Genomic DNA, 25,106 nt, shown 5'->3' on the forward strand with positions numbered 1-25,106 from the left:
GTTAGGTCTTAATCACGCCTTGGGGTTATTCCCAGGTCACCCCCGACCTTATCCATCTGTGTCTTTACTGGTCTCACTGTGGATTAGGCCAATCCTTGATACTATCCCAAGACTGCTGACATTTTACCTCCAAATAAAAAATCTCTCATAGCGTAATACTGTATGCACTTTTAAAAGCTTTAACATTTATTGCACTTACAATTTTCTCCAGATAAAAACAGCATGAGTTTTTTCCAACGGGCTCTCCCCCGTATTGGTGGCCTCCGGAGGGCTCTCCAAATGTTGCGTCGCTACCCGGCTTGGCTGCCGCGCGGTCAGTCCTCCATGTAGTTTCCGCGTTGCCCCGCGCTTTACCGTGCACTCCACGCCGTCTAGGGTCCGGCCCGACTAGTTTCGTCACAGTACGTGACTCATCAGGAGCTCCTGATGAGTCACGTACTGTGACGCAACATTTGGAGAGCCCTCCGGAGGCCACCAATACGGGGGAGAGCCCGTTGGAAAAAACTCATGCTGTTTTTATCTGGAGAAAATTGTAAGTGCAATAAATTTTAATGCTTTTAAAAGTGCATACAGTATTACGCTATGAGAGATTTTTTATTTGGAGGTAAACTGTCAGCAGTCTTGGGATAGTATCAAGGATTGGCCTAATCCACAGTGAGACCAGTATAGACACAGATGGATAAGGTCGGGGGTGACCTGGGAAGAACCCCAAGGCGTGATTAAGACCTAACTGAAGGTCTTAGAAGAGGGTGAGTCCCTTTCCAATATCTGGTGTGGTGGTGAGATTCAAACCTGCAATTACAACATAGAAGAATTCTTATGAGAGAGAGGTTTTCCTCCTTCAGTAGCAGGACTGTGTAGCGCTTTAATATTGAATCCAAACTGAACTGTCCTTTAAGATATTGGCGCACTGCCTGAGTTATTTGTATACATTTGCGCATCTCAATTGTGTTGTATTCCATATATTTCTCAGTTCGGATTCCCTTTAAGTTACTTTGAGATTTGATTGAGGAAGGAATAAAAAAAGACGTTTGATAATACATTAATCAGGACAAGCAGAAAATTTGTACCTGGAGAATGGTGTTAAAGTGAACCTGAGAATAATGTCTCAGGTTTTATACTTGCCTTGGGCTTCCTCCAGCCCCCTTGAGGCCGCTCGGTCCCTCACTGTCTGTCGAGTAGCGCTTTGTCGTGCATGCTCGGGCCACGTGTGCCGCATCACACTTCCATGGCCGAAGCTTCTGCACCTGCACAGTAACTCCTGCACAGGTGCAGAACACACCCGGCCATGGTAGCACGGCAATGGAGCTATTAGGCCAGAGTACTGGGCCATCCAGCAGGGGACAGGAGCGGCCTGGGGACACTGCAAGGGACCAAGCAGCGTGAAGGGGGCTGGAGGAAGCTCCAGGTAAGTATAAAACCTGAGACGACTTTCATCGCAGGTTTCCTTTAAGCTCTAGGCTTTGCACTATGCCAGTCACGTTGACAATATAACTTTGTACATTTTGAGGTCATAAAATTCAATTGTGCCTACTTGTTTTTAGTGAAATGTTTTGTTTTGTTACTTTCTCGGGCAATAACTAGCCTTCTGTACTGATAGTCACCACTATAGAATCACCTTAACTATCTGTATGTAGCACACTTGTATATAGAAAGACATTTTGTTATTTTCACATCACTGTGTTTGCTGCTTTAGTACACTGTATCTATCGGTTAAATGTATTTCTTTACATTCTGTTACAAGGAAAATTGTCTATTTAAATGTACAGTTTTTCATCACAATTTAAAGAGATTCTGAAGCCAAAATAAATTCTTCTTTTTACAGGCTATTTATCCTAAGCAATATGAGTTGAGCTGAAATGCCACATTCCCACAGCAGAACAAGGTTTTATTACCCCCCCCCCCCCAATCCCTGGGGCAAAAATCAGGGGGCGCTTCCTGTAAGAGGCAGAGCTTTTCGCTGTAGCTCTGCCTCTACTGAAGTCAATCACCGCTGATAGCCGCCTCACTCCGCCCCTCTGTCTTCTTTCACTGAGAGGGGCGGGGAGAGGCAGAGATCCGTCCGCAGATTGACTTCAGTAGAGGCAGAGCTACAGTGCTAAGCTCTGCCTCCCCAGGCAGCAAAATGCACGGGTCGTGGATGTTTGCCCTGGAATTTGGGGGTATAAAGCCCTCGTTCCGATGCGGGAATGCGGCGTTTCAGCTCTACCCATACTGCTTAAGATAAATAGAAGTTAAAAAGTAGATTTTATAATGGCTTCAGACTCTCTTTAAATTGGACCGTTTTGACTGCTTGACCCATTTGCAGTTTCAAACAAAATATTTTATTTGAAACTGCTGTGCACTCTGAACCACTGCCAGCAAATCTAATTTCGCTGCTTAGTGCAGCTAGATGAACGGGCGGCAGGGAGCAGTTATAGATACCTGTTCCGGATGGCTTCTTCTCTTCCTCTACTGGCGGTTCTGAGCTTCTGGCAGGTCTTCTGGGTCCCGATCACATGATATGACGTGATTGGGATCCAGGTGACCATGGCAGCGTTACACCGCCATTAGTGATGGAAAATACTCTTCCATAACCCGTCTTCCACCACTAGGTGGCGATGTAACACTGACACGTTTTCCTGGATCCCGATTACACATCATATCATGTGATCAGACCTGAAAAGACATGTAATGCTGGATACACACGTTGCGTTTCCGCGTCGATCGATTCGCGTCGATTTGATTATTTCCAACATGTCCGATTCGCAGGTCGATGGATCGTTAGGTCGATTTGCCATACTTTACATGGCATTCGGCCTAAAAATAATCGAAATGCGCTCGGAAATGCTCGGAAATTATCGAATCGAACGCCGCATCGAACGCGTAAACGCAACGTGTGTATCCAGCATTAGAGTTACATCGCCAACATGGTGAAGGCTAATTAAAGGTTAATGATTAGAGGAAGCCCATTTCTCTAATTCCAAACTGCATACAATCAACATGAAATGTGCATCGAATTGAAATTATTAGTATCTCATTGACCAGTTCTGTCATTGATTACCACCTCCTGAATCTGATAAGCCCCTTGCCCTGTTCAGGCCCAGCCCAGATGAAATCTGCTTCCTGGGGAGCAAGAAACTGCTCCAAAGTTAGAATATGTGACGATTAGGAAATGAAAATTGTTCCAAGTTGATGCATGATTGTAGAAATTAGGTATGTAAAGTTATGCTTATTGAAAACTGACCAATCAAATCCTGCCGAGCAGGAGCTCAATTTTCAAAGGTCCATTTTCAAGTTGCAATAATTTGCATTAAAAATGTGTATAAGCCTGCATCAGTATGGAACTATTTGCATCACATTGACCTTCCCTAGTGATGATCTCTATTTGTAGGCTATTGCTAAAACAGGTAACAGACAGAATGCCACCCACATTTTATTGCTGAAAGGTTGTATTCGGAGCTTCCAGTGTTAAATGATACTAGATCAGTATAAGCTGGCTCCATGCTCTTTGCAGCTTAGGGCTCACATATATCACTGGGCAGAAGCTAATACCGTATTCCTCAGCAGACACTACTGGTGCATATTGTGTAACATAAAGCTGAGTACTCACCTGGTAAAGGATCGGGGAACCTCACAGCGATGCTACCTGACCAACAAGGTTCCCATATCCATCTTCTTACCCGCGGGAACCCCAGACGGCAAACGGAGGGAGCGAACGAGAGGGTAAAAGATCGCTGTACTTTGCGCAGGACTCATCAGGGATCTTAATGATCTGGTTGGTCGTGATGGTCGTAATCGCCGCGCATTGCAAAGCGCTGTGTAGTCGCTCGCATGTACTCATGTCGCAAGATCGCAGAAACAAAAAAGCAACGGTCATCGGAAGAATTGCGTAAAAAATTGAGTTATTGATACAAGCCTTTAAAATGGACCCAAATTAAAAATGCAAGATTTCAGAAATAAAATCTATTTTCTAAATTATAATAATAAATAGCAGCCTTTTTTCAGCTGCATGATGACAAATATAAAATATTTTACATTTATTGGAGGAACCCCTCCCTTCCTTTTATATTGCCGGGACAGAATCCGGCAAACTGGTGGAATAGGTGGTGTCCAGCAAAGGAGGAATTGCTAATGGCTGCCACCTGTGTAACCCTAGTCATGCAAAGAGAAGGATGAAAAGCATGCACTGAAATGCTCGTACGCTTGAAGGAGTGTTTATTTATCTTTGTATGTGTCAGAGTGGTGCAACTAAATATTTTGAATTAAAAAATGTTTGGTTTGGGTCCGCTTTAAACTGACTTACGCTAATCTTAGCAATTCAACAGCAAAACTGTTAGGTCACATTCAGACAGCTGAACTGCGCATTTGCAAGTAGTCCAGTGTCACAGCTGGAGCCCGCCAGCGCAATTTGGGTGCAGTGTAGAATGCAGCTGAATTGCAGCTGTTGTAACACCACCCGTGTCACATGGTGGTGTTACAGGGCGGCTGAGGACTGCTACATGTCATGTCTGAGCATGGCTAAGGTCAGATGTAACTCTATGGGGGAGCCGTCTGCCTAGCGCCAGTATCGAGCGTTAACAAGCGCCCCAACTGGTGCAGGAGAGCAGCTGACAGGAAGTGAATTCACCGCCTGTCAGCTGATCATCTGAAAGAAGTCTGCCAGTTCAACACTGGATTCAGCTAATGTAATTTGCTAACAAGAGTTTGCACAGTTTTCTTCCAACTTCCAACTGTTTTCTTCCAACTTCTGGACACTGATCAGGATAAGAGATTGTAGGGAGGTGAGGCAAAGGCCCTGTACACAGCATGCAATTTTCATCATACTTCTGATCGAGGACATACGTTGGGCAAAAAAAATATACAGCCCATTGGTTGCTAGTGACCACTCCCAAGCTCAAAATCAATATCTTTCTTAATCAAAAGCATATTGGACAAGCTGGAAAATATCCAGTCCTTTCCATCGATACCAAGTTGTAAAAATTATCTTAAATATGAACAAATTTTTTTTTTAAAAATTGCATAGGTGTCTGAATATTGATCGGACCTCTCGCTTGAGTAGGATCTGAAGTGAAAATTATGGTATATGGTGTGTACCGGGCCTAAAGGAGGGAGGAGAAAGCCTTCTCTTCTGTGTAACCTGACTCTGCAGGAACTGCCAGAAAACAGAAAAGCCTAGCTTCCAGATACAGATAAGCTGTCCTATTTTGTTTATACATGTTATTGGTTTTTATTTTATAACAAAAGTCAATAACATACATTATTTTAAGCTATTTAGATGTGAGCATTAGGTGGATGGGGTTGAGGTTTTTCCTCCCATAGCTGTGCCTAAATGTATGTCTCATAATGCAGATTGTTATATATATTAAAAAAAAAATCCTATATGGTCTTTTTTTGTTTCAGGGCCCGTTTCCACTATCGCGAATCTGCATGCGTTTCCTGCATGCAGATTCGCACAGCCAATACAAGTGGATGTGCCTGTTTCCACTTGTCAGTTTTCCTGAGCGTTTTTCTGTGCAGGATTTTTCTGCACGGCAGAGCCCTCAGAATTCGCCTGCGTGTGGAATGCATGCGAATCGCCGCTAATGTATTTAATAGGGAAATCGCCTGCGGCTTTGGCATGTGAATTTTCATGCGAATTCGCATGGAAATCAATGGAAAAACACACCGGCACTGCCATGGTTAAATTCGCATATAGCGTCATCCATGTGAATTTTCATGCGAATTCGCACGAAAATTCGCATACAGCCGCATGAGAAATTCGCATCCGCATGCGAATTTTAACTGCGGCGATTCGCAACGCACAAGTGGAAACGGGCCCTTACTGCCATAGTATTTCTGCCAAAGCCTTACTTTGTGAGAAGTTTCATGGACACCCTTATAAGGTCCATGGGTCCCTTGTTATGACAGCAGAGTGTGCTGAGGTAATTGTGAAATGGCTGTCTGTCTGAGCAGCTTTTTACCCTTTTGTTGATGTTGTGTCCATGAAAGTGTTTAATAAATGAGCCTAATCCGGTGAAGAATATGGAACCCTTATCCTTTCTCTTGTTGTAAAACAAGAAACATTTTGGCGGTATTTGAAGTGTTGCTAACTACCTAACACTGGAAAGAGGATACCTGTTTACTGTGGAAATCTTAATAAAATGTTTAAACATGGCACAAGGTTATTATTATTTTTTTGAATACAGTATTGTTGGTGAAATGCGTGTTCAGTGTTTGAGCAGTGGCCAACATACAGCCATGCAGCTGTACCATGGCCCTGTGACCTCTGGCTATTACAGCTGCATTACCCACAAGGCACTGAGGCAGCCATCCCGGGCTTTGTAGGCCCCACCAGCAAGACCCCCTGAATGGCTATTTAATTATGATATCTGCGCTGTATATGGCTACCTAATAGCCATGGCAGACTCCAGATCCCTCTCTTTACAGTTGTACTTTAATTAAATCCGCTTGCAAGTGCATGCATTGTACACTACTGGCTCATTGTCCACGTAGAGTTTCACAGAAGTGCTAGTGATTGGGCTATGTCTGGTAATCTTCTCCAGTAATAAAAATCAAGGTACTTTATTTGCTTCAAAATATTTTTTTAAACAACCTGATTTTGATGCAATGCTACTTCTCACCACAAGATGGCAGAATATACTTTTATTAACATACAGTACACTCCCAGTTTAGAAGAAATGTTTGCTGAATCCAGTTGCCTTTCACATATGGATTCCATAATGCCCAACCCCAGGAAAAAAAAATAGTCTTGGATAATGTGGATTTGTTTGAACCTGGTTGCTGGTTTTTTTTCCCGATCCAAGCTAATTTCCGTACAGAGGACTTTCATACTAAATACAGAAAGCCACCTGCCTGCAAGAAAAAAAAAGTTATATTTACCCGAGAATTTTCAGGACGGCATCACGGGACAAGGCTTCTCGGGTAAATATAACTTTCCTTTTTTTTGCAGGCTGCCGGATTTTTGTATTTAGTATGGAGGCCCTCTTTAACTTTGTATTTTGAAAGAAAATATGTACCATCAGAAACCGTTACAAGTAAAACTTTTATTTATTTTTTTACAGTGAGATGAGAAGTTAGACTCCCCATCATGTTTTTATTTTTGTCCCTCGTTCCCTGTATCTGCGACCACCGACGTTCACAATAAAGTCACGATGGTCTCACAAAGAGAGCACAAACAGCACAAAAACACCAAAGAGTAGAAATCCTGAAACTGGATTTTAAACCCCATCTTAAGTAAAATTATGAAAGACACCAACCTAGACTTTTGCTGATTAGTCAAGTGTGCTGTGCAGTTTCCTCCTCTACAGATGATCATTCCTGTAGGATAGGAACCAGAGGGGTAAGCATGTAGCACCAGATGTGTGTGGCTGCATACACACGTTACAATTGCTTTCACCAGAAATATCTTTAGTTCATTTCTGGGATAGAATGTTGTACAGACACAGCCTAGCAGCCTCCTTTGTGCTAAGTATGAGCTAGCAGTGCCCCTCTGCAGGGACTACAACAGAAGAACAACAGAGGATGGCCATAACTGATGCAATGTGGAGGATCACTAACAACACTGTCAGTGGAGATGGGGGAGACTTGTACTCTTATTAGATCTGTAAACAATCTTTCCATGAAAGATCTCTCTGGCTGACATGAACTCAAGTGAAACCCTTGTCAACCTTCTTAAAGAGACTATACCAGCGCTGGACAAGCTACGGCCCGCGGGCCAGATTCGGCCCGCTTGCGCTGTTACTCCAGGCAGCCGGATCCCCCTCTTTACCCCCTTCCTCCCTGCAGTGTCTTGAGCAGGCGGTAACTGGGGAGACTTAAAACTCACCTGATCGCCATCCAGCGCGCGTCTCCATGGCAACATGACATGGGGACGAGCTAGCGTATTACACGCTGCTTGCCAGAGAATTTTAGGAATACGGCCCGGGCCGCTCAAAGTTTGCCCAGCCCTGGACTTTACAGTCTAAATAAACATTGTATGAATCACGTTCTGATGAAAAAAAAATTTTTTACCTGCTTGGTGTTTTTTGTGTAACTTGCCCTCTGGACCCCATGTGTGCTGACTTCCAGCACGTAGCACGGTGTTGCCAACCTCGGAAAATTTTTTTACTGACGCCCCATGTGCAATACACTGGCAACTATGTGGGATGTAAATGAGGAAGGATAGTGCAAATACAGTGGTGGGCACCGGACCACGTCTGTGGTCCATCTCTGCCCCCTACAGTCGAGTGCATGAACTGTCCATCAGCTATATGCAGCATTCACTGGCCTGCAGTAACGTATATTGCTTTTCTTTCGACATGCTGCAGGGCTTGAGGTCCTGTGTATTTTCTTATTCATGCTCCAGGCAGTGGCTTCATACAACTGAAGTCTTTTTGTTACCTAGAAAAAAATATATAGTTTTCTGAATTATACAGCAATCTGGTATCACACAAAACACTTATTACAGTATAATCTCATTATAGTAAACTCCATGGTACCAGAAAAAGTGGTTTACTATATCAGAAGTTTACTATATCAGAAATTGTCCTAGAAATAGCCCAGCATACACTGGTACAATCTCTGCTGCAAAGGCGAAACTGTTCTCCCGTTAGTACAGTACAAGCACTTGCACATTTGGTGGACTACAAGGTTAAATATACCTTAGGACTGCATAGCCAGGCTGCACAAATCTTGGGTACAGTATCAAGGATCCTTAAAAATTGCTGTCACTGAATAGAGGCAGCCACTCACTTCCTGTGAATGGCTCCGATACCTCCACAGGCGAGACTCAGACTTGCAGCACATGTCCTGCAAAACTTTCTGCTCACACTCGAGCCAATCATGAAGCCTGTCTTCAAAATGCAGCCAATCATAATAAGCAACTCACATCTGTAAAGCGAGGGGCTCCGATCGATACCTCCGCGGGTGGTACTCAGCACTCTACTCTCCACTCTCCTTAGTTTTGCAGCGAGTAGGCCCGCTCTGATCTGCACTACAAGTGAAAGTAGCCTGTACTGTGCTCCACACACTACCAGGAGCGTCATCGCTAACAAGGGAAGAGATACCTGAGACTGTGACTATACTTTTATCTGTGATTGCTAAGTGGAAGTGGTAACACTACATCCTCATTTGTTTATGTTCACATTTTCCCCAGGCTGCTTATTTGTACAGTACTGTATATCCAGCGCTGGTGCCTTTCCTCTTGTCTTACAAATGTTATCCGGCATCAACTCACCTGCAACCAGCCTGAAGAGAGCAGCCAACCTTGGGTTTCACAAACATATGACATATGCACAGCCCACTGTTTACTATATCCAGAGTCAGCGTCAAGTAGGGCCCAAAAAACATGTTTACTATAACAGAAGTTTTATTATATCAGAGTTTACTATACCAAGCGTTGCTCACAAAGACTTATAATGGAGATTGGCTGGGACCTGCAGAGGTAGTTTACTATACCCAAATTTTTACTATATCAGAGTTTATTATAACGAGATTATATGGTATTAGAAATACATGAATAGCAGTGGTATAGCAATAGGGGGTGCAGAGGTTGCATCCGCACTGGGGCTCTTGGGGGCCTTCTCTCAATCGCAGTATTAGCTCTCTGTTGGTCCTGTGCTGGTAATCACTTGTATAGATGCTTTGAATAGTAGTAATCAGTAACACACTATTCCCCATAATCTTCTTGCACCTCCGACACTGTGGTTGTCCTTGGCAGGTTTTGATGTGTATCCATTGTTATGCATTGAGTGCTTGGAAGGGGGGGGGGGACATAAAACTTCCACTGAGGCCTATTGTGCCTTAGCTATGCCAAAGATGGATAGTTGAATCCACAGTTGAGAATGATTTGCATAAAACAGCCTAGTAGCTACACCTAAGATGGCTGCACATTATCTAGTCTGCTGAGTGGGCGAGGAGTCAGTCACACTGTCACAACATAAAACCATGAGAGCATATGCAAATGTTTCAGTGGTTTCCGTGGGAAACATGAGGTAGAAGTGTTAGGGTCTTTATGAGAAGTGAGTAAAGTGTGTGTAACCGAACACATCAGCTCCACTAATGCAGGCAGTATAGGGCAAGGTTTCAGAGCTCCATGCAACCACAGAACATTCCATGGAGTTATGCAGCATTAAGTCAAAAGTGATTTACTGTCAGTGACTATACTGGCGACATCCTATTTGGAGAAGCACTTGGGAGCACTAGCTGATGTTAAAGGGGAACTGAAGTAAGAGGTATACGGAGGCTGCCATACTTATTTCCTTTTAATCAATAACCAGTTGCCTGGCAGCCCTGCTGGGCTATTTCTCTGCAGTAGTATCTGAATAACACCAGAAACAATCATGCAGCTAGTCTTGTCAGATCTGACTTTAAAGTCTGAAACACCTGATCTGCTGCATGCTTGTTTAGGGGCTATGGCTAATAGTATTAGAGGCAGAGGATCAGCAGGGCTGCCAGGCAACTGGTATTGCTTAAAAGGAAATAAACATGGCAGCCTCCATATACCTCTCTCTTCAGTTCCCCTTTAAGTTAAAGTGGAACTAAACTCAGAACTTCCTCTCTGCACTAAAAGATTATCCAGAGCATGACAACCTTTATGGGAAAGAAACAAAATCTTCATTACAATTCAGGGAAATCCTAGAAAAATCAGAAATTTTACTAGGCTTCACTTTTGCAGGGAGCACTGAAGGGGTTAAGTCTCAGTGTTTAACTGTAGGGTGGAGTGTTGAGATTTTTTTATTTTTTGTACAGTAGTGCTGGAAGTGTACAGCTTTTGTATAAAAAAACGCTTGGGAAATCGCTCTATTCTAGCATTTTTTTAGAGCGATTTTCCACTTTCCTATACTTAACATTGAGGCTGAATCGCCTCAGAAATGCTGCAGGAAAAAAAAAATCACATCACTCTGGTGTGATCCATCCCATTCAAATACATTAGCCAAGCGCTTTTCAAAGTGCTAGCGTTTTTAAAAACGCTCAGAAGAGCTCTAGGTATGCACCAGCCCTCTATTAGATAAGTTGATCTAATCTTTGGAACACAGAGCAATGAATTCTTCAGCAACTATAAGTGGAATAAAGACTTTGCATTGTGTGCATTGGGTCCACTTTAACTTTTTTCCAGAGTTCTCTCACAGGAGATAATTTTTGATCTTTTCTAATAAATAACTGTTCAGCACTAAGCAATAAAAAAAAAAAAAAATCAAGCTTACTTTGAGTAATCTCTAGCTTGGTGAGACTTTAAAGCCTCATCTACACGGGTAGATGAGGCGACGATCCGGCGGCTCGATTAGCCGCCGGATCGCCTCTTCCGCGTCCCCGCTCGTGCCCGCCGCGTCCCCGCTCGCTCTCCGGATTCGATTCCCCGCCGGCGCCGCTTATCTTCCGCTCGATTCCCTGCCGTTGTCTCCTCGCGGGGAGCGAGCAGGGAATTGGCGGTGGGGAGATCCGTCCTGACGGATCTTATAAGGAGCATCGCCGCCGCATCTACCCGTGTAGATGCGGCTTAAAGGACAACTGAAGTGAGAAGAATATGGAGGTTGCCATAGTTATTTCCTTTGAAACAATTCCATTTGCCTGGCAGCCCTGCTGATCTATTTGGCTACAGTAGTGTCTGAATAACACCAGAAGCTAATCCTGTCAGATGTGACAATAATGTCAGAAACACCTGATCTGCTGCATGCTTGTTCTGGGTCTATGGCTACAAGTATTAGAGGCAGAGGATCAGCAGGACTGCCAGGCAACTGGTATTGCTTAAAAGGAAATAAATATGGCAGCCTCCATACCTCTATCAGTTCAGTTGTCCTTTAAATGTAATTTTTAGCTTTCTATTCTGAACAGCCCCCGCTCAGAGGGTGGACTTAAAAGTTCTCCTTAGATTATATTGCCTCTCAACTTTAACAATTGGCGCATGTCAATGGGTTTGCCCAGGCTCCCCTATGGGTCCAACTGGAGTTGGATCTTATAGTACCAGTCCACCTTAGAGGTTTGATGTGAAGTTCCTCATTCATTTGGAGATCATGTAAATCTGCCTCCCCTATAGCTAGGCAATCAATGCAACTCTGGTTCAAGCTCCGCTTTTGTCTTCGGCTTTAGTCTAAAGGTGGCCACACATCATACAATTTCTTAAATATCTGTTCAATTTAAGAATTGCAATCAATTTTGTGTTTAATTAGCTACCCGCAGACTGAAGTACAGTTATTTAATAACATGAAAGATTATGGCACTTTTAGAACAAAGTTGGGAATTTCGCTTTAAAGGACTTGCGAGCTGAAGCAATAAATCTCTCTTACTTACCTGAGATTTCTTCAGCCCCTAGCATTCTTTTGGGTCTCTCGCTGCAGCTCCAGTCCTCCACGGTGTCCCGCCGTCCGGCTGTAAGTATGGGTCAGCGCTTCTGTGCATGCAAAAGCGCCCGTGTGCGCATGCGTCCAATGACGTGGGAGCGTTTGCTGTGGGCACTCATGCGCGTCTATGTATGCGCAGAAACACTAACCTGCCGATGGGTTGGCAACACAGGCGGCCAGCGGGTCACCGGGAAGAATCGGAGCTGCGGCGAGGGACCCAAAGGACTTCAAGGGGCTGGAAGAAGCCCCAGGTAAGTAAAAAGATTTATTGCTTCCCCTTCGGAGTCCTTTAAATGATCTAAATGGTTATCTTCATATGCATGACTTTAGTCTTCGCTCTGCACCTTATCAGAGACGTAGCTAGGGTTTTCAGTGCCCGGGGACAAAGACAGTTTTTCTACCCACTTCTAGACAAAATGGGCATGGCCACGCATCAGAATGTGGTTGTGTTCATGGGTGGAGTCAAATGTACAAATGCTGTTTAGATATGCCAAATGTGCCCCCTTCCCCCCATAGATAGCCATTTATGCCCCCCTTACTCCATTTAGATAGACAGATGTGCCCCCTTCCCCCGTTTGCTGTTAACGCCACTGCACTCCTTTGCAGAGGGAGGGAGCGGCCATGCTGAACGCCCTCACAGTGCTGTGCCTGGGGACATATGTTCCCCTTTGCCCACCCATAGCTACGCCTCTGCACCTTATGTCATTTCTTTTACTTAGTAACTTACTTTTGCTTTTCGTGCTCTTAGTGCTGGCAGATTTTGTGCTCTTGGGCGCATTTCTCATCATATTACCATAGACGTGATCAAGGTGGAGTTCTAATCAAAATAGATATTTAAATTAGTTACACAATAAAAAACAAAATGACCAAGCATTTGTCAGCGTATAATTGCCTATCATGTATTTTTAGGGCTCTGAAAACACAGCACTGAGCCTGAGCGCACAGCACTGAGCCTGAGCGCACAGCACTGAGCCTGAACGCACAGCACTGAGTCTGAACGCACAGCACTGAGTCTGAGCACACAGCACTATATCCAAACACACAGCACTGAATCTGAATGCACAGCACTGGATCTGAGTGAACAGCACTGAGAGAATGCACAGTGCTGAGTCTGAGCGCACAACACTGTTTCTGACCTTGTGACTGCTGAGAGCCTATTACAGAAATCACATGGCTTAAAAGGGCACGGATGGCTTTGGTCTTAAAGTGGCCAGAGCCATCCATCCTCTAGAGGTTAACAAGCAAGACAATTGTTAAGATATACCGCAGGATCGTGTTCTTCCTTCCACCCCTGTCTGGACTCTGGAGTCATCTACCAGTTCTATGTGACCTACCTGGATTGGAGGTTTTCCACTGTAAGCTTTGCCTCTGCATATCTTTACAACATACAAACACTGAGGGCTCAGATCTTTGTATTTACACTATTTTAGGGCTCAGAAACAATGTAAGCGCTTTTCTTGGCGCTTTTTGGCCTCCAGAGCTTTGAGAGCTTTTCAAAAAAACCTCTCCTATTAACTTACGTTACAATCACAATCGCGGTAAAATTGAGCGATAAGTTAATGGGAGCTCTAGGCACCGTGTAGGCCTCAGCCTCACATCCAATACATGTTTTTTACAATTAGACATTTTTAAAGAGGAAACTAATTTAGCCCCGGATTGAACTTCATCCCAATCAGTAGCTGATAACCCCTTTCCCACAATAAATCTTTATCTTTTCTCAAATAGATCATTGGGGGGACTGTATGGCTTATATTGTGGTGAAACCGGAAGCAGGAAGTGTGGGTGCCTAGCGGCTAATGGACGATTTGGGCGCCCATAAGCACGTGATAATTATCGTTTTTAAAATTACATAGTTGTTTTTGAAATGTTTAATCATTTTTTAAAATTAAAACGTTATCGTTTTCTACATTTTTAATGTTTTGTACTTACAAATAATTCATTTTTGAAAATTATCATTTTTAAATATTTTATTTTGAACATTATAAGGTTAGGGTTAGGCATCAGGAAGGGGGTTTTTAGGGTTAGGTGTCAGGAAGTTTAAGGGCGTGTCTCCATTTGTCAGTTTTTCTGTGTGTCAGTTTTTCTTCATGAGTTGCCTGACAGTTTTGCATTGCTGTCAATTGATTTTGTGCATGTAAAATATGCATTCAAGTGTGAACTAGTCCATTGATTAACATGAATTAAGCTTCAGGAATCGAATCTCAGCTGTTGTGAAACATTCCTTTTTTCACCTAAGGAATATTGCAAGGATTAAAGTGAATGTTTACCAGATTAAAAACCAAAAAGTCAGATACTCACCTAAGAAGAGGGAAGGCTCGGTCCTAATGAACCTTCCCCCTCCTCAGGAGCGCACCTGGGTAATATAGAGCCTATGGCAAACATTGAAATTGCGCCCCCCCCCCCCATATCAAAACTTCCGTCCCTTTAAGAACAGCATCCTTTCCCATGTAAATGTTTTATGGTTTCCTGTGTTGTTTCTCCCGGCATATTGCTGAATTTACTTTTTTGGAAATAGCTCTCATTATTTCCTTTCTGTCCTCTTTTCTAGCACTGAGGCAAGTGCGCCCTACATACATAAATTGAGTAGCCATGCTCTCCAGATAACCAAATTAATCTGTTCTGAGGTCTGAGTGACAAGGAGGCACAAGGGCAGCCATTGGGGGAGAAGCACAGGGGCAAGCATGGCAGGGCAGCACAGGAACAGGCATGGCATCACAGCATGGGAGCAGGCAATGGCGCCCATGGTGCTGTGGCGCCCATGGCATGAGCCATAACTGCACCCCTCTAGATACGCCTCTGCCCCTCCTCTCCCGGTGCCCGGTCCCGCGCAGGATCCCCCGTGGCAGTATTCGACCAGTTCGGTCAAATACTGCCACTTCCGCATGCCTTCGGGAGCTTTCGGAAGCCTTCGGGAGCACTCGGGCTCCCGATGACGCGGCCGCTCCATACTACGCATGCGCGAGCGCCCTCTATGACGCACTCGCGCGTACGTAGTATGGAGCGGCCCGTCTTCGGAAGCCCGAGTGCTCCCAAAGACCTCCGACGTTCCTGCAGCGGTGGACGCGAACGGGGGAGCCAGCGCAGCACCAAGGGCATCGGGAGAGGAGAGGAAAGGCTCATTAGGACCGAGCCTTCCCTCTCCTTAGGTGAGTATCTGACTTTTTCTTTTTAATCCGGTACCCATTGGCTTTAAATACCTCATCCGTTCAGAGGATCTTCCAACCCTAGTTCATGCCTTCATCACATTAAGGTTGGACTACTGCAATGTTCTTTACACAGGCCTTCGAAAGAAAGACTTACGCCGCCTGCAATCAGGACAGAATGCCGCCGCAAGGCTGTTAACGAGCCAACCCCGCCATTGCCACATAACACCAACCCTGTGTTCACTCCACTGGCTACCGATAAAATGAAGAATTTTGTTTAAGATTGGCTTACTGACATCCAAATCCTTGCACAATCTGGGCCCTGGATACCTGAAGGACTTGCTGCAACTGCATCATACCCCCCACAATCTTAGATGAAAAAGATGTAACACCTTGGTCACCCCCAGAGTCCACCTCAAAACCTTTGGAGACAGAGCGTTCTGTCATGCTGTCCCTAGACTTTGGAACTCCCTGCCACACGCAATCAGGATAGCACCATCCCTGAAAGCATTTAAAGAAAACCTGAACTGAAAATGAAAAAGTCAAAATAAACATACACAAGTCATACTTACCTTCCATGTAGTCTACTCCTCAGTAGTGTTGGGCGAACAGTGTTCGCCACTGTTCGGGTTCTGCAGAACATCACCCTGTTCGGGTGATGTTCGAGTTCGGCCGAACACCTGATGGTGTTCGGCCAAACCGTTCGGCCACATGGCTGAACTAAGAGCGCATGGCCGAACGTTCCCCGAAAGTTCGGCTAGCACTGTGATTGGCCGAACGGGTCACGTGGTTCGGACCCGAACACGCTCTGATTGGCCGAACTGTCACGTGGTTCGGGTAAATAAATACCCGAACCACGTCATATCTCCGCCATTTGTTTGTGGGTTTAGCTTTGGGTAGGCAGGCAGGGTAGTTCGCGCTCCAGCCACGCTAGCCAGGGTCCCCCCAGTCTTTGTGTCGCTGCTGGGAATAGTAGTACACCGCTCGCTCAGCCACACTATATAGCATTGTGTTTACTGCCACTCTGTGTACCTCGCTCAGCCACACTATATAGCATTCTGTTTACTGCCACTCTGTGTCTGCTGGGAATAGTAGTACACCGCTCGCTCAGCCACACTATATAGCATTGTGTTTACTGCCACTCTGTGTACCTCGCTCAGCCACACTATATAGCATTCTGTTTACTGCCACTCTGTGTCTACTGGGAATAGTAGTACACCGCTCGCTCAGCCACACTATATAGCATTCTGTTTACTGCCACTCTGTGTACCTCGCTCAGCCACACTATATAGCATTCTGTTTACTGCCACTCTGTGTCTGCTGGGAATAGTAGTACACCGCTCGCTCAGCCACACTATATAGCATTCTGTTTACTGCCACTCTGTGTACCTCGCTCAGCCACACTATATAGCATTGTGTTTACTGCCACTTTGTGTCTGCTGGGAATAGTAGTACACCGCTCGCTCAGCCACACTATATAGCATTGTGTTTACTGCCACTCTGTGTACCTCGCTCAGCCACACTATATAGCATTCTGTTTACTGCCACTCTGTGTCTGCTGGGAACAGTACTACACCGCTCGCTCAGCCACACTATATAGCATTGAGTTTACTGCCACTTTGTTTCTGCTGGGAATAGTAGTACACCGCTCGCTCAGCCACACTATATAGCATTGTGTTTACTGCCACTCTGTGTACCTTGCTCAGCCACACTATATAGCATTGTGTTTACTGCCACTCTGTGTCTGCTGGGAACAGTAGTACACCGCTCGCTCAGCCACACTATATAGCATTGTGTTTACTGCCACTCTGTGTCTGCTGTGAACAGTAGTACACTGCCGCTCACTCAGTCACCCCATTACTATATAGCATTGCTGGGATCTGTAGTACTCTGCTCACCCACCCATAACATTGTACTGCCAGTCACTGTGTATATTGCTGGGATCTGTAGTACTTCACTCACCGTCAACCACTATATAGCATTGCGTACTCTGCCAGTCAGTGTGTATATTGCTGGGATCAGTAATACTCCACTCAACGTCAACAATTATATGAGCTCACCATGAGTTCCTCAGAGACCTCCGCTGTGAGCAGCACTCCCAACAACAGCCACTGCCCCACGCAAGCTATAACATCCACCCCAGCAGCCAGTGGTCAGCAGCAGCCCTCCCCGGAGGAGAACGTTGTGTCCATCGGTCCGGCGCCAGAGCGATTATTGAGGGCTGCCATTGAGGAGATGATGGGGCCTGATGTGGAGGAGGAGGTCGGGCTCAGGCCAGCATCCCAAGTTAATGTTGAGGACGATGAGGGGTCTGTGTCTGGGGATGTTGGGGTGGCAGAGGTGGTGGGTGGGTCAGACTCAGGAGAAGAGTTGTATGATGAGGATGATGATCGGGACCATCTGTATGTGCCTCAGAGTCCGACCCCGGAAAACATGTTGTATCGTGTGTTTAGGTACTAAAATCTGCGTTCCCACTTCCCAGTACTGCCCGGGTCCACGGATCCATATAATTTTTTGGGCAGCACTATCAAACTGTGGTACTATGAGTGAGTTGCCATGGTCCTTCTGTGCTGTCACACTCACCGTCTGTCTGCAGATGGATTGTTCAACACAGCTACGCCATCTGACATGTAGTCCTTGACCATCTTCTCCAGACAATTGGTGTTGGAGGACGTGGAACTGCCCGATTGCTGTTCTGTGGGCTGCTGCATGGGTGTCAGAAAATGTTCCCACTCCAAGGACACTGCCAATACCATTCCCTTTTGGGCACTAGCAGCAGCTTGTGTTCTTTGCTGCCCTCCTGGTCCTCCTGGGTTTGCTGAAGTCAGTCTGTCGGCGTACAACTGGCTAGAGAAGGAGGAGGATGTCAATCTCCTCTTTAAAGTCTCCATCCTCAAGGGCCTGCTGGAATTGTTCCATTTTTGACCTGTCTGACACTTTCTTCAATCAGTTTTTTAACATTGTGTTTGTATAAACTGGGTATAAACCCAGTAATTGGTGTTGTCCAGAATAATGAATAATAATGAATAGTGAATAATGCGCGGGCCGCGTTCAATGCAGTCTAGCATGAATTGAGCCATGTGTGCCAGAGAATCCTGCCAGATTCCTCTGTCTTCATGTTCTTGTGAGCGTTGTGATTGTTGTGATGCACCATATTCGTCACCAGCATCACTTTCTTCCTCTTCTGCTGTCCATTCCCGCTAAATTGTGGAAGTCCAACGTGCACCGCTCTGTCCCTCGGCAGTGGGGGCATCCAATTCCTGCTCCAACTCCAGCTGTTCCTCGTCCTGTTCTTTGTCATAGCTGGGACCAGCGTTTCCTGAGGCAGGTTGCCTGATGTTGGTATCATCACGCTGATCGTTTTCATCTTCAGATTCCCCCACTTGCATCATGCCAGCGGTTTCCATCTTCAACATTGATTTCTTCAGTAAACACAGCAGTGGTATTGTAATGCTGACTGTAGAGTTGTCACTGCTCAGTCACAAGCAACGTGGATTGCTCAAAATTTTGGAGGACTTGGCGGAGATCCAACATGGTGGCCCAATCAGATCCACAGAAGCTTGGTAGCTAGCTGCTGGAATGCGCCTCGGCACTGCGCAAAAGCGTGCTAGCATGTGCAGCGTAGAATTCCAGCGCGTAGGGAGGGACATCACCCAGCGAGCGATGGTGCGCTAGATTGAAGCGCTCCTGCATCTCTTGGTGAGTCCTTCAGAAGCGGCACTGGACTTTAAAAAATGTTTGTTTGTTTTTTTCCTTCAACAGAAGATCTGCCACGTTGGAGTGAGGAGGACGCCGCCGACCCCGACACCAAGCTGAACCCCGGCGAACTCCAAGCAGAGGATCTTCAGGAACCCTCAAGGCTTTGAGCAAGCTGAGGAGGATCAGCAGTCCCGACGAGACCTCTCCTCATATGTGACTGTGTGCAGTGGAGTAGAGCTCCCCAGAACAACCTCTCACTTGTCACTGGTCACTTTGTCACTTTGTCATTTTGTCACTTTGTCACTTTGTCACTTGTCACTTTGAATGACAAAGTGACAGTCACTTTGTCACTGGTCACTTTGTCACTTTGTCACTGGTCACTTTGTCACTTTTCACTTTGTCACTTGGTCACTTGTCACTTGGTCACTTGGTCACTTGTCCAGATGATCTCGGTACACCTCCTGCGATTCAAATTCCTGCACACATTGCTCTGGGATTTGGGTGTGATGAATGATGCATCTAACTGGCCACCGGAGGCAATTAAGGCCTTCAAAACATTGAAAGCAGCTTTCTGTTCCGCCCCCATTTTGCGTCATGTTGAGTTGTTGACGTCATGTTCATCCTCGGCCTCGCCTTGCATTTCAGTGCGAGGTGCATTTTCCACAGAAAAAGGTTGTGAATCCGGGCACAACATTTGTGGCTGTTCCATTGACCTTTCACAGGTAGAAGATTGTGAGGGTGGGAATAGCTCCTCCGAATAGCCCATTGTGTCCTGAAAACTACTCATTGCATTGCTTTGCGCACGCATTTTTTTGTCCTCATGCAAGGCCTGAGTTGCGCCTGAAAGCGTGGCCTTCTCCTCCTGCGCCTCCTCCTGTTCCATCACGTCTGCTGCTGCTGGGTTAGCGTTGCCGCCCGGTCCCTGTTTATTGAACCTCTTATCTTTATTACATTTATGACTGCATGGCGGTACAAAGCATGCTATCCGCACGCTTCTTGTCCTCATGCAAGGCCTGGGTTGTTGTGTCTCAAAGCGTGGCCTTCTCCTCCTGCGCCTCCTCCTGTTCCATCACGTGTGCTGCTGCTGCTGCTGGGTTAGCGTTGCCGGTCCCTGTTTATGGAACCTCTCATCTTTATTACATTTATGACTGCATGGCGGTAAAAAGCATGCTATCCGCACGCTTCTTGTCCTCCTGCAAGGCCTGGGTTGTTGTGTCTCAAAGCGTGGCCTTCTCCTCCTGCGCCTCCTCCTGTTCCATCACGTGTGCTGCTGCTGCTGCTGGGTTAGCGTTGCCGGTCCCTGTTTATGGAACCTCTCATCTTTATTACATTTATGACTGCATGGCGGTAAAAAGCATGCTATCCGCACGCTTCTTGTCCTCATGCAAGGCCTGGGTTGTTGTGTCTCAAAAAGCGTGGCCTTCTCCTCCTGCGCCTCCTCCTGTTCCATCACGTGTGCTGCTGCTGGTGCTGGGTTAGCGTTACCAGTCCCTTTTCCTGGAACCTCTTCTCTGTATTACATTTATGACTGCATGGCGACAAAAAGCATGTTACCTGTGCAAAGAAACATGACATTTTCCACATTTAAAAGACAGTTTTTCCTTTGAAACTTTACAATCAATTTTCTCAAAAACTATAAGCTCTTTTTCAAATATTTTTTTTTCCTCTTGTACCCACTCCCAAGGTGCACATACCCTGCAAATTTGGGGTATGTAGCATGTAAGGAAGCTTTACAAAGCACGAAAGTTCAGGTCCCCATTGACTTCCATTATGTTCGGAGTTCGGCGCGAACACCCGAACATCGCGGCGATGTTCGGCGAACGTTCGCGAACCCGAACATCTAGGTGTTCGCCCAACACTACTCCTCAGTGTCTTTCTCCTGTCCCGCGTCCTGTTTGTTCACTGTGATCAAGGAAATTTTCCGTCCTCCATTTTGAAAATGGCCATTACCCATAACAGCTTTCTGGTCAGCACACAGTTAAACTGTAACATCGCCCACTTGAGCCATAGGGAAACATGGACATTACCTGGTACATCAGTTTTCCTCTCAGCTATAACTGACAGCAACTGATATTTTATTGACAGCAACTGATATATTTCAGATCTGACAAAATATTGTCAGAACTGGAAGGGATTATTGTCAGAAGAAAATGGTGAGCTTCTGAAAGGTACTGATGGCAAGGTAACTATGTAATATTCATTTGAAGTTACCTCATGTGTTTATTTTAAATATTTTTACTCAGTACAGGTTCTCTTTAAGTCTAAACTGAAAACCCACCTCTTCAGTCTGGCATTTATGAACACCTGACCATCTCCTCTGTAACACAGTCCAGCCTGCAACCCTGTATTTATCTGAGAAACTATGCGCTTTGAGTCCTATGGGAGAAAAGCGCTTTACAAATGTTATTGTATTGGTTGTAGTTTTTCTGTGCAGAAAACGCATAGAAAAACTGACGAGTGGAGACAGGCCCTGAGAGTAGGAACACACTAGGCAGAATCGCATATGCGTTTTCCATAGCCCATGGTGGAAAACGCATATGCGATTCTGCCTAGTGTGTTCCTACCCTCAGGCCCGGTTCACACTTGCGGTGGCCCTCCGGAATCGCCGTGCCGGAGCCGCACCGCTTGCAGAACGGACGGAACGGACGCACGGCATAGCAATGAAAGCCTATGCGTCCGTTCTGCCGAACCGGAGCCGGACCGGATCCGGGCCGGATCCGGACTCCAGCCTCCGTTCCAACATGCGCTATTTTTTCATCCGGCTCCTCCGGCAGCCGTATCCGGGGCGGAGCCGGACTGCACCATCCAGCCAATACAAACCAATGGGAACCGGAGAGCGCACAACACACAGGCTGAGAAATCCGGATGTTCTACCCCACTTCCTATGGGGATTGTTGCGGCGATATTGGATGGGGACACATGGGCAAGCATTTTGGAGTGGAGCAGCACAGCTCGATCCGGATCCGGAGATGTTGGCAGCATGTCGCAGGTGGAGGTGAGTGCTAAACAGCAGAGGGCCTGATTCCACAGGTCCCCCTTCTGCTGACCTCCCAGACCCCCAACTTTTTTTTTGTTTTTAACGTTTTTTTGCCAAACGGATCCGGATCGCATCCTGATGGACACCTGATGCAACCTGACCGGATCCGGATCGGATCCGGATCAGAACCGTACGGTTCCGATCCGGATCCGGTCCGGATCCGGTCAGGTCATCCGGTCCGTTTGGCAAACAACCGCAAGTGTGAACCGGGCCTCAGGGTTAGGTCACATGTAGAGGAATCCACAGGTCTCAAATGCATGAAGTTTTATGGGAAGCAGCCAGTCATTATGCTGTATCACCACAATTAGTGGTTTAAAGCTTGGAGCATAGCTCCCATTTTAAGAGTCGAGTCCGGACTGGAATCGTGTATTTGCACCTTAGGGTTGCGTGTCAGGAAGGAGGGGGGGTTTGGGTTAGGCATCAGGAAGGGGGGTTTTAGCATTGTAGAAAAATCCAACAGAAAACAGTGCCCAGATACACCTGTACTGGGGATTCTGCCGGTGCCTGGCCTCGACCGGATTGCTCTACGGTCTTTTTATACATCTGATGAAGGCGTGTCCGTAACATGTACTGTTTGTTCCGCAATACAGCATCTTTTGCAGCCAGTTGAGTGCTGCCTCTTTTTTCATTTTTTTAGGTTCTGGGATTAGGCATTGGAGGGGAGAGGATTCTGTTTGAAAGTTGGGTTAGGTTAAGTTGTTGTAAAATATCGTAAATATATGTAAGAAAATAGTAAATATATAGTGATATTTTATCATGACAATTTACACTATTTACACTTTAAAAGCGAAGAATATTAGTAGATATTAACAATAAATGAAATAACAAAAATGGGTGCCCATTTTTCCTTGTGCCTCTATTTCATGTATGCAGGGAAACCACAAGCAAGTAGTATCTCCCTCTGTGCAAAGAAATCTCTGTAAACTAACATTCTGTACAGATGACCTGGCAGAACTAAAGAGGTCACCACCAGTGATAAATCTCCGAATGTAAATCAGAGAGAGGAAAGATTTTACAATGAGTAAACACTGACTAAATAATCTATAAATAAATATTGTAAAAAATAAGCATTTTTATTCATTATGTCATTTTCACTGCAGTTCCTCTTTAAAGGACAACCGAGGTGACATGTGATATGATGAGATAGACATGTGTATGTACAGTAATCATAACCTTCTCACTAATATAAACCCCTTCATACTCACCTAACCTACCCCCCCCCCCCCCCCCCCCCCCAAGGTAAACTGCTTCCTGATGCCAGCCTCCTCACTAATGTAAACCCCTTCGCCATGCCTAACCTAACCTTCCCTTCAATGTAATCCATCCACTTTCTAATGTGTAACCATAACCTCCTCACTAATATAACCCCCTACGCCATGCCTAACAGTAACCTCCCATCAATCTAATCCATCTACTTCCTAATGTGTAACCATAACCTTCTCACTAATATAAACCCCTTTCCCATGCCTAACCTAACCTCCTACTTCCTAATGCCAACGTCCTCACTAATACAAACCTCTTCCTCACACCTAACCTACTCCCCCCTCCAATGTAAACCACTTCCTGATGTCTAACCCTAGCCTCCTCACTAATATACTGTAAACCCCTTCTTTTTCGCCTAAACCTAACCTCCTAACACTAGCTGGTAAACCTGTCTTCCCTACCATAACAGAAAGGAAACGAAGCCTAACACTAACCTCTACTCACTTAAATTTGCCCCCTTATAGACTCCCTTATAGGCAAGTAGGTGTCGGGTTTAAAGAGAATCTGTATTGTTAAAATCGCACAAAAGTAAACATACCAGTGCGTTAGGGGACATCTCCTATTTCCCTCTGTCACAATTTCGCCGCTCCCCGCCGCATTAAAAGTGGTTAAAAACAGTTTTAAAAAGTTTGTTTATAAACAAACAAAATGGCCACCAAAAACAGGAAGTAGATTGATGCACAGTATGTCCACACATAGAAAATACATCCATACACAAGCAGGCTGTATACACCCTTCCTTTTGAATCTCAAGAGATCATTTGTGTGTTTCTTTCCCCCTGCAGTTCTCATGCACTGAAGTTTCAGGCTGCTCGTTTCTTCCTGCAAACAGCTTTGCCTTTGTCTGTAATTCCTCAGTATGTGAAAGCCCAGCCAGCTCAGAGGACGATTTATCCAGCTTGTAAAAGAGAAGAGAGAAGCTGCCCTGATCTAAATAATACACAGGCAGTGTGCATAGAGGGGCCTGGAAGGGGGAGTTCATAGCAGAACCACAACACTGAAGAACTTGGCAGCCTTCCAGACACAGGCTGACATGTCTGACAGGGGAAAGATACATTGATTTATTACAGAGACTGTGATAGTAGAAAGTGCTGCAGTAAGCCAGAACACATTAGAATAGCTTTTGGAACTTGTAGGATGATAAAAAACAGGATGCCATTTTTGTTACGGAGTCTCTTTAAGTGAAGTTTGTTACCATTTTGCCTGCTCTTTAACCAAGATACGCATTGTCACATTATTTCAAGTGTATGTTAGAAAATTACCTTTCCTTTTCTTCCACTTGCGATAAAGACAGTACACGACATACACTATGGGAATGATGACTAAAATGATGAAGTATAAATATTCTAATTTGAAAAGACCTGAAATCAAGAAATGAGAAATAAAGCTCAATAAGCATAATGCAATGATAAACAAACATCAATTAACACGTAATTCAGATATTTTTTCCATCAGGCACAAATAAATGCTGCACATTTAGTCTTGCTTGTAGAGCAATTTTTGCATGATAACATTTGTTTTCACTGTATTTTTCTTTTACCAGGTACTTAGGGTCAGGTGGGGAGAAGCATGGGGTGGTCATCTCGGTAACAGTAAAAAAGGGCGCAGGAGGCTAGTGGACAAATCGGGCGCCGCCATTCACTCCTATAATAAATATCGTTTAATG

The 25,106-nt window shown here is 45.3% G+C and overlaps 1 protein-coding gene across 3 annotated transcripts in view; it reads right to left on the bottom strand.

Moving 5' to 3' along the window:
- Nucleotides 1–7,005: 7,005 nt before the first annotated feature.
- LOC137545787 (transmembrane and immunoglobulin domain-containing protein 2-like) overlaps nt 7,006–25,106 on the bottom strand; it is a 49,279-nt gene continuing 31,178 nt past the window's right edge. For all 3 annotated transcript variants that reach the window (XM_068267422.1, XM_068267412.1, XM_068267403.1), the window contains exons 3-5: nt 24,703–24,801; nt 13,027–13,116; nt 7,006–8,361 (exon numbers count right to left, since the gene is read on the bottom strand). In XM_068267422.1, the coding sequence (XP_068123523.1) occupies nt 8,336–8,361; nt 13,027–13,116; nt 24,703–24,801 (215 nt within the window). In that variant the 3' untranslated portion in view covers nt 7,006–8,335. The remainder of the gene's footprint in view (nt 8,362–13,026; nt 13,117–24,702; nt 24,802–25,106) is intronic.

The sequence above is a fragment of the Hyperolius riggenbachi genome, chromosome 1 (genome assembly GCF_040937935.1).
Source record: "Hyperolius riggenbachi isolate aHypRig1 chromosome 1, aHypRig1.pri, whole genome shotgun sequence".
Lineage (NCBI taxonomy): Eukaryota > Metazoa > Chordata > Amphibia > Anura > Hyperoliidae > Hyperolius > Hyperolius riggenbachi.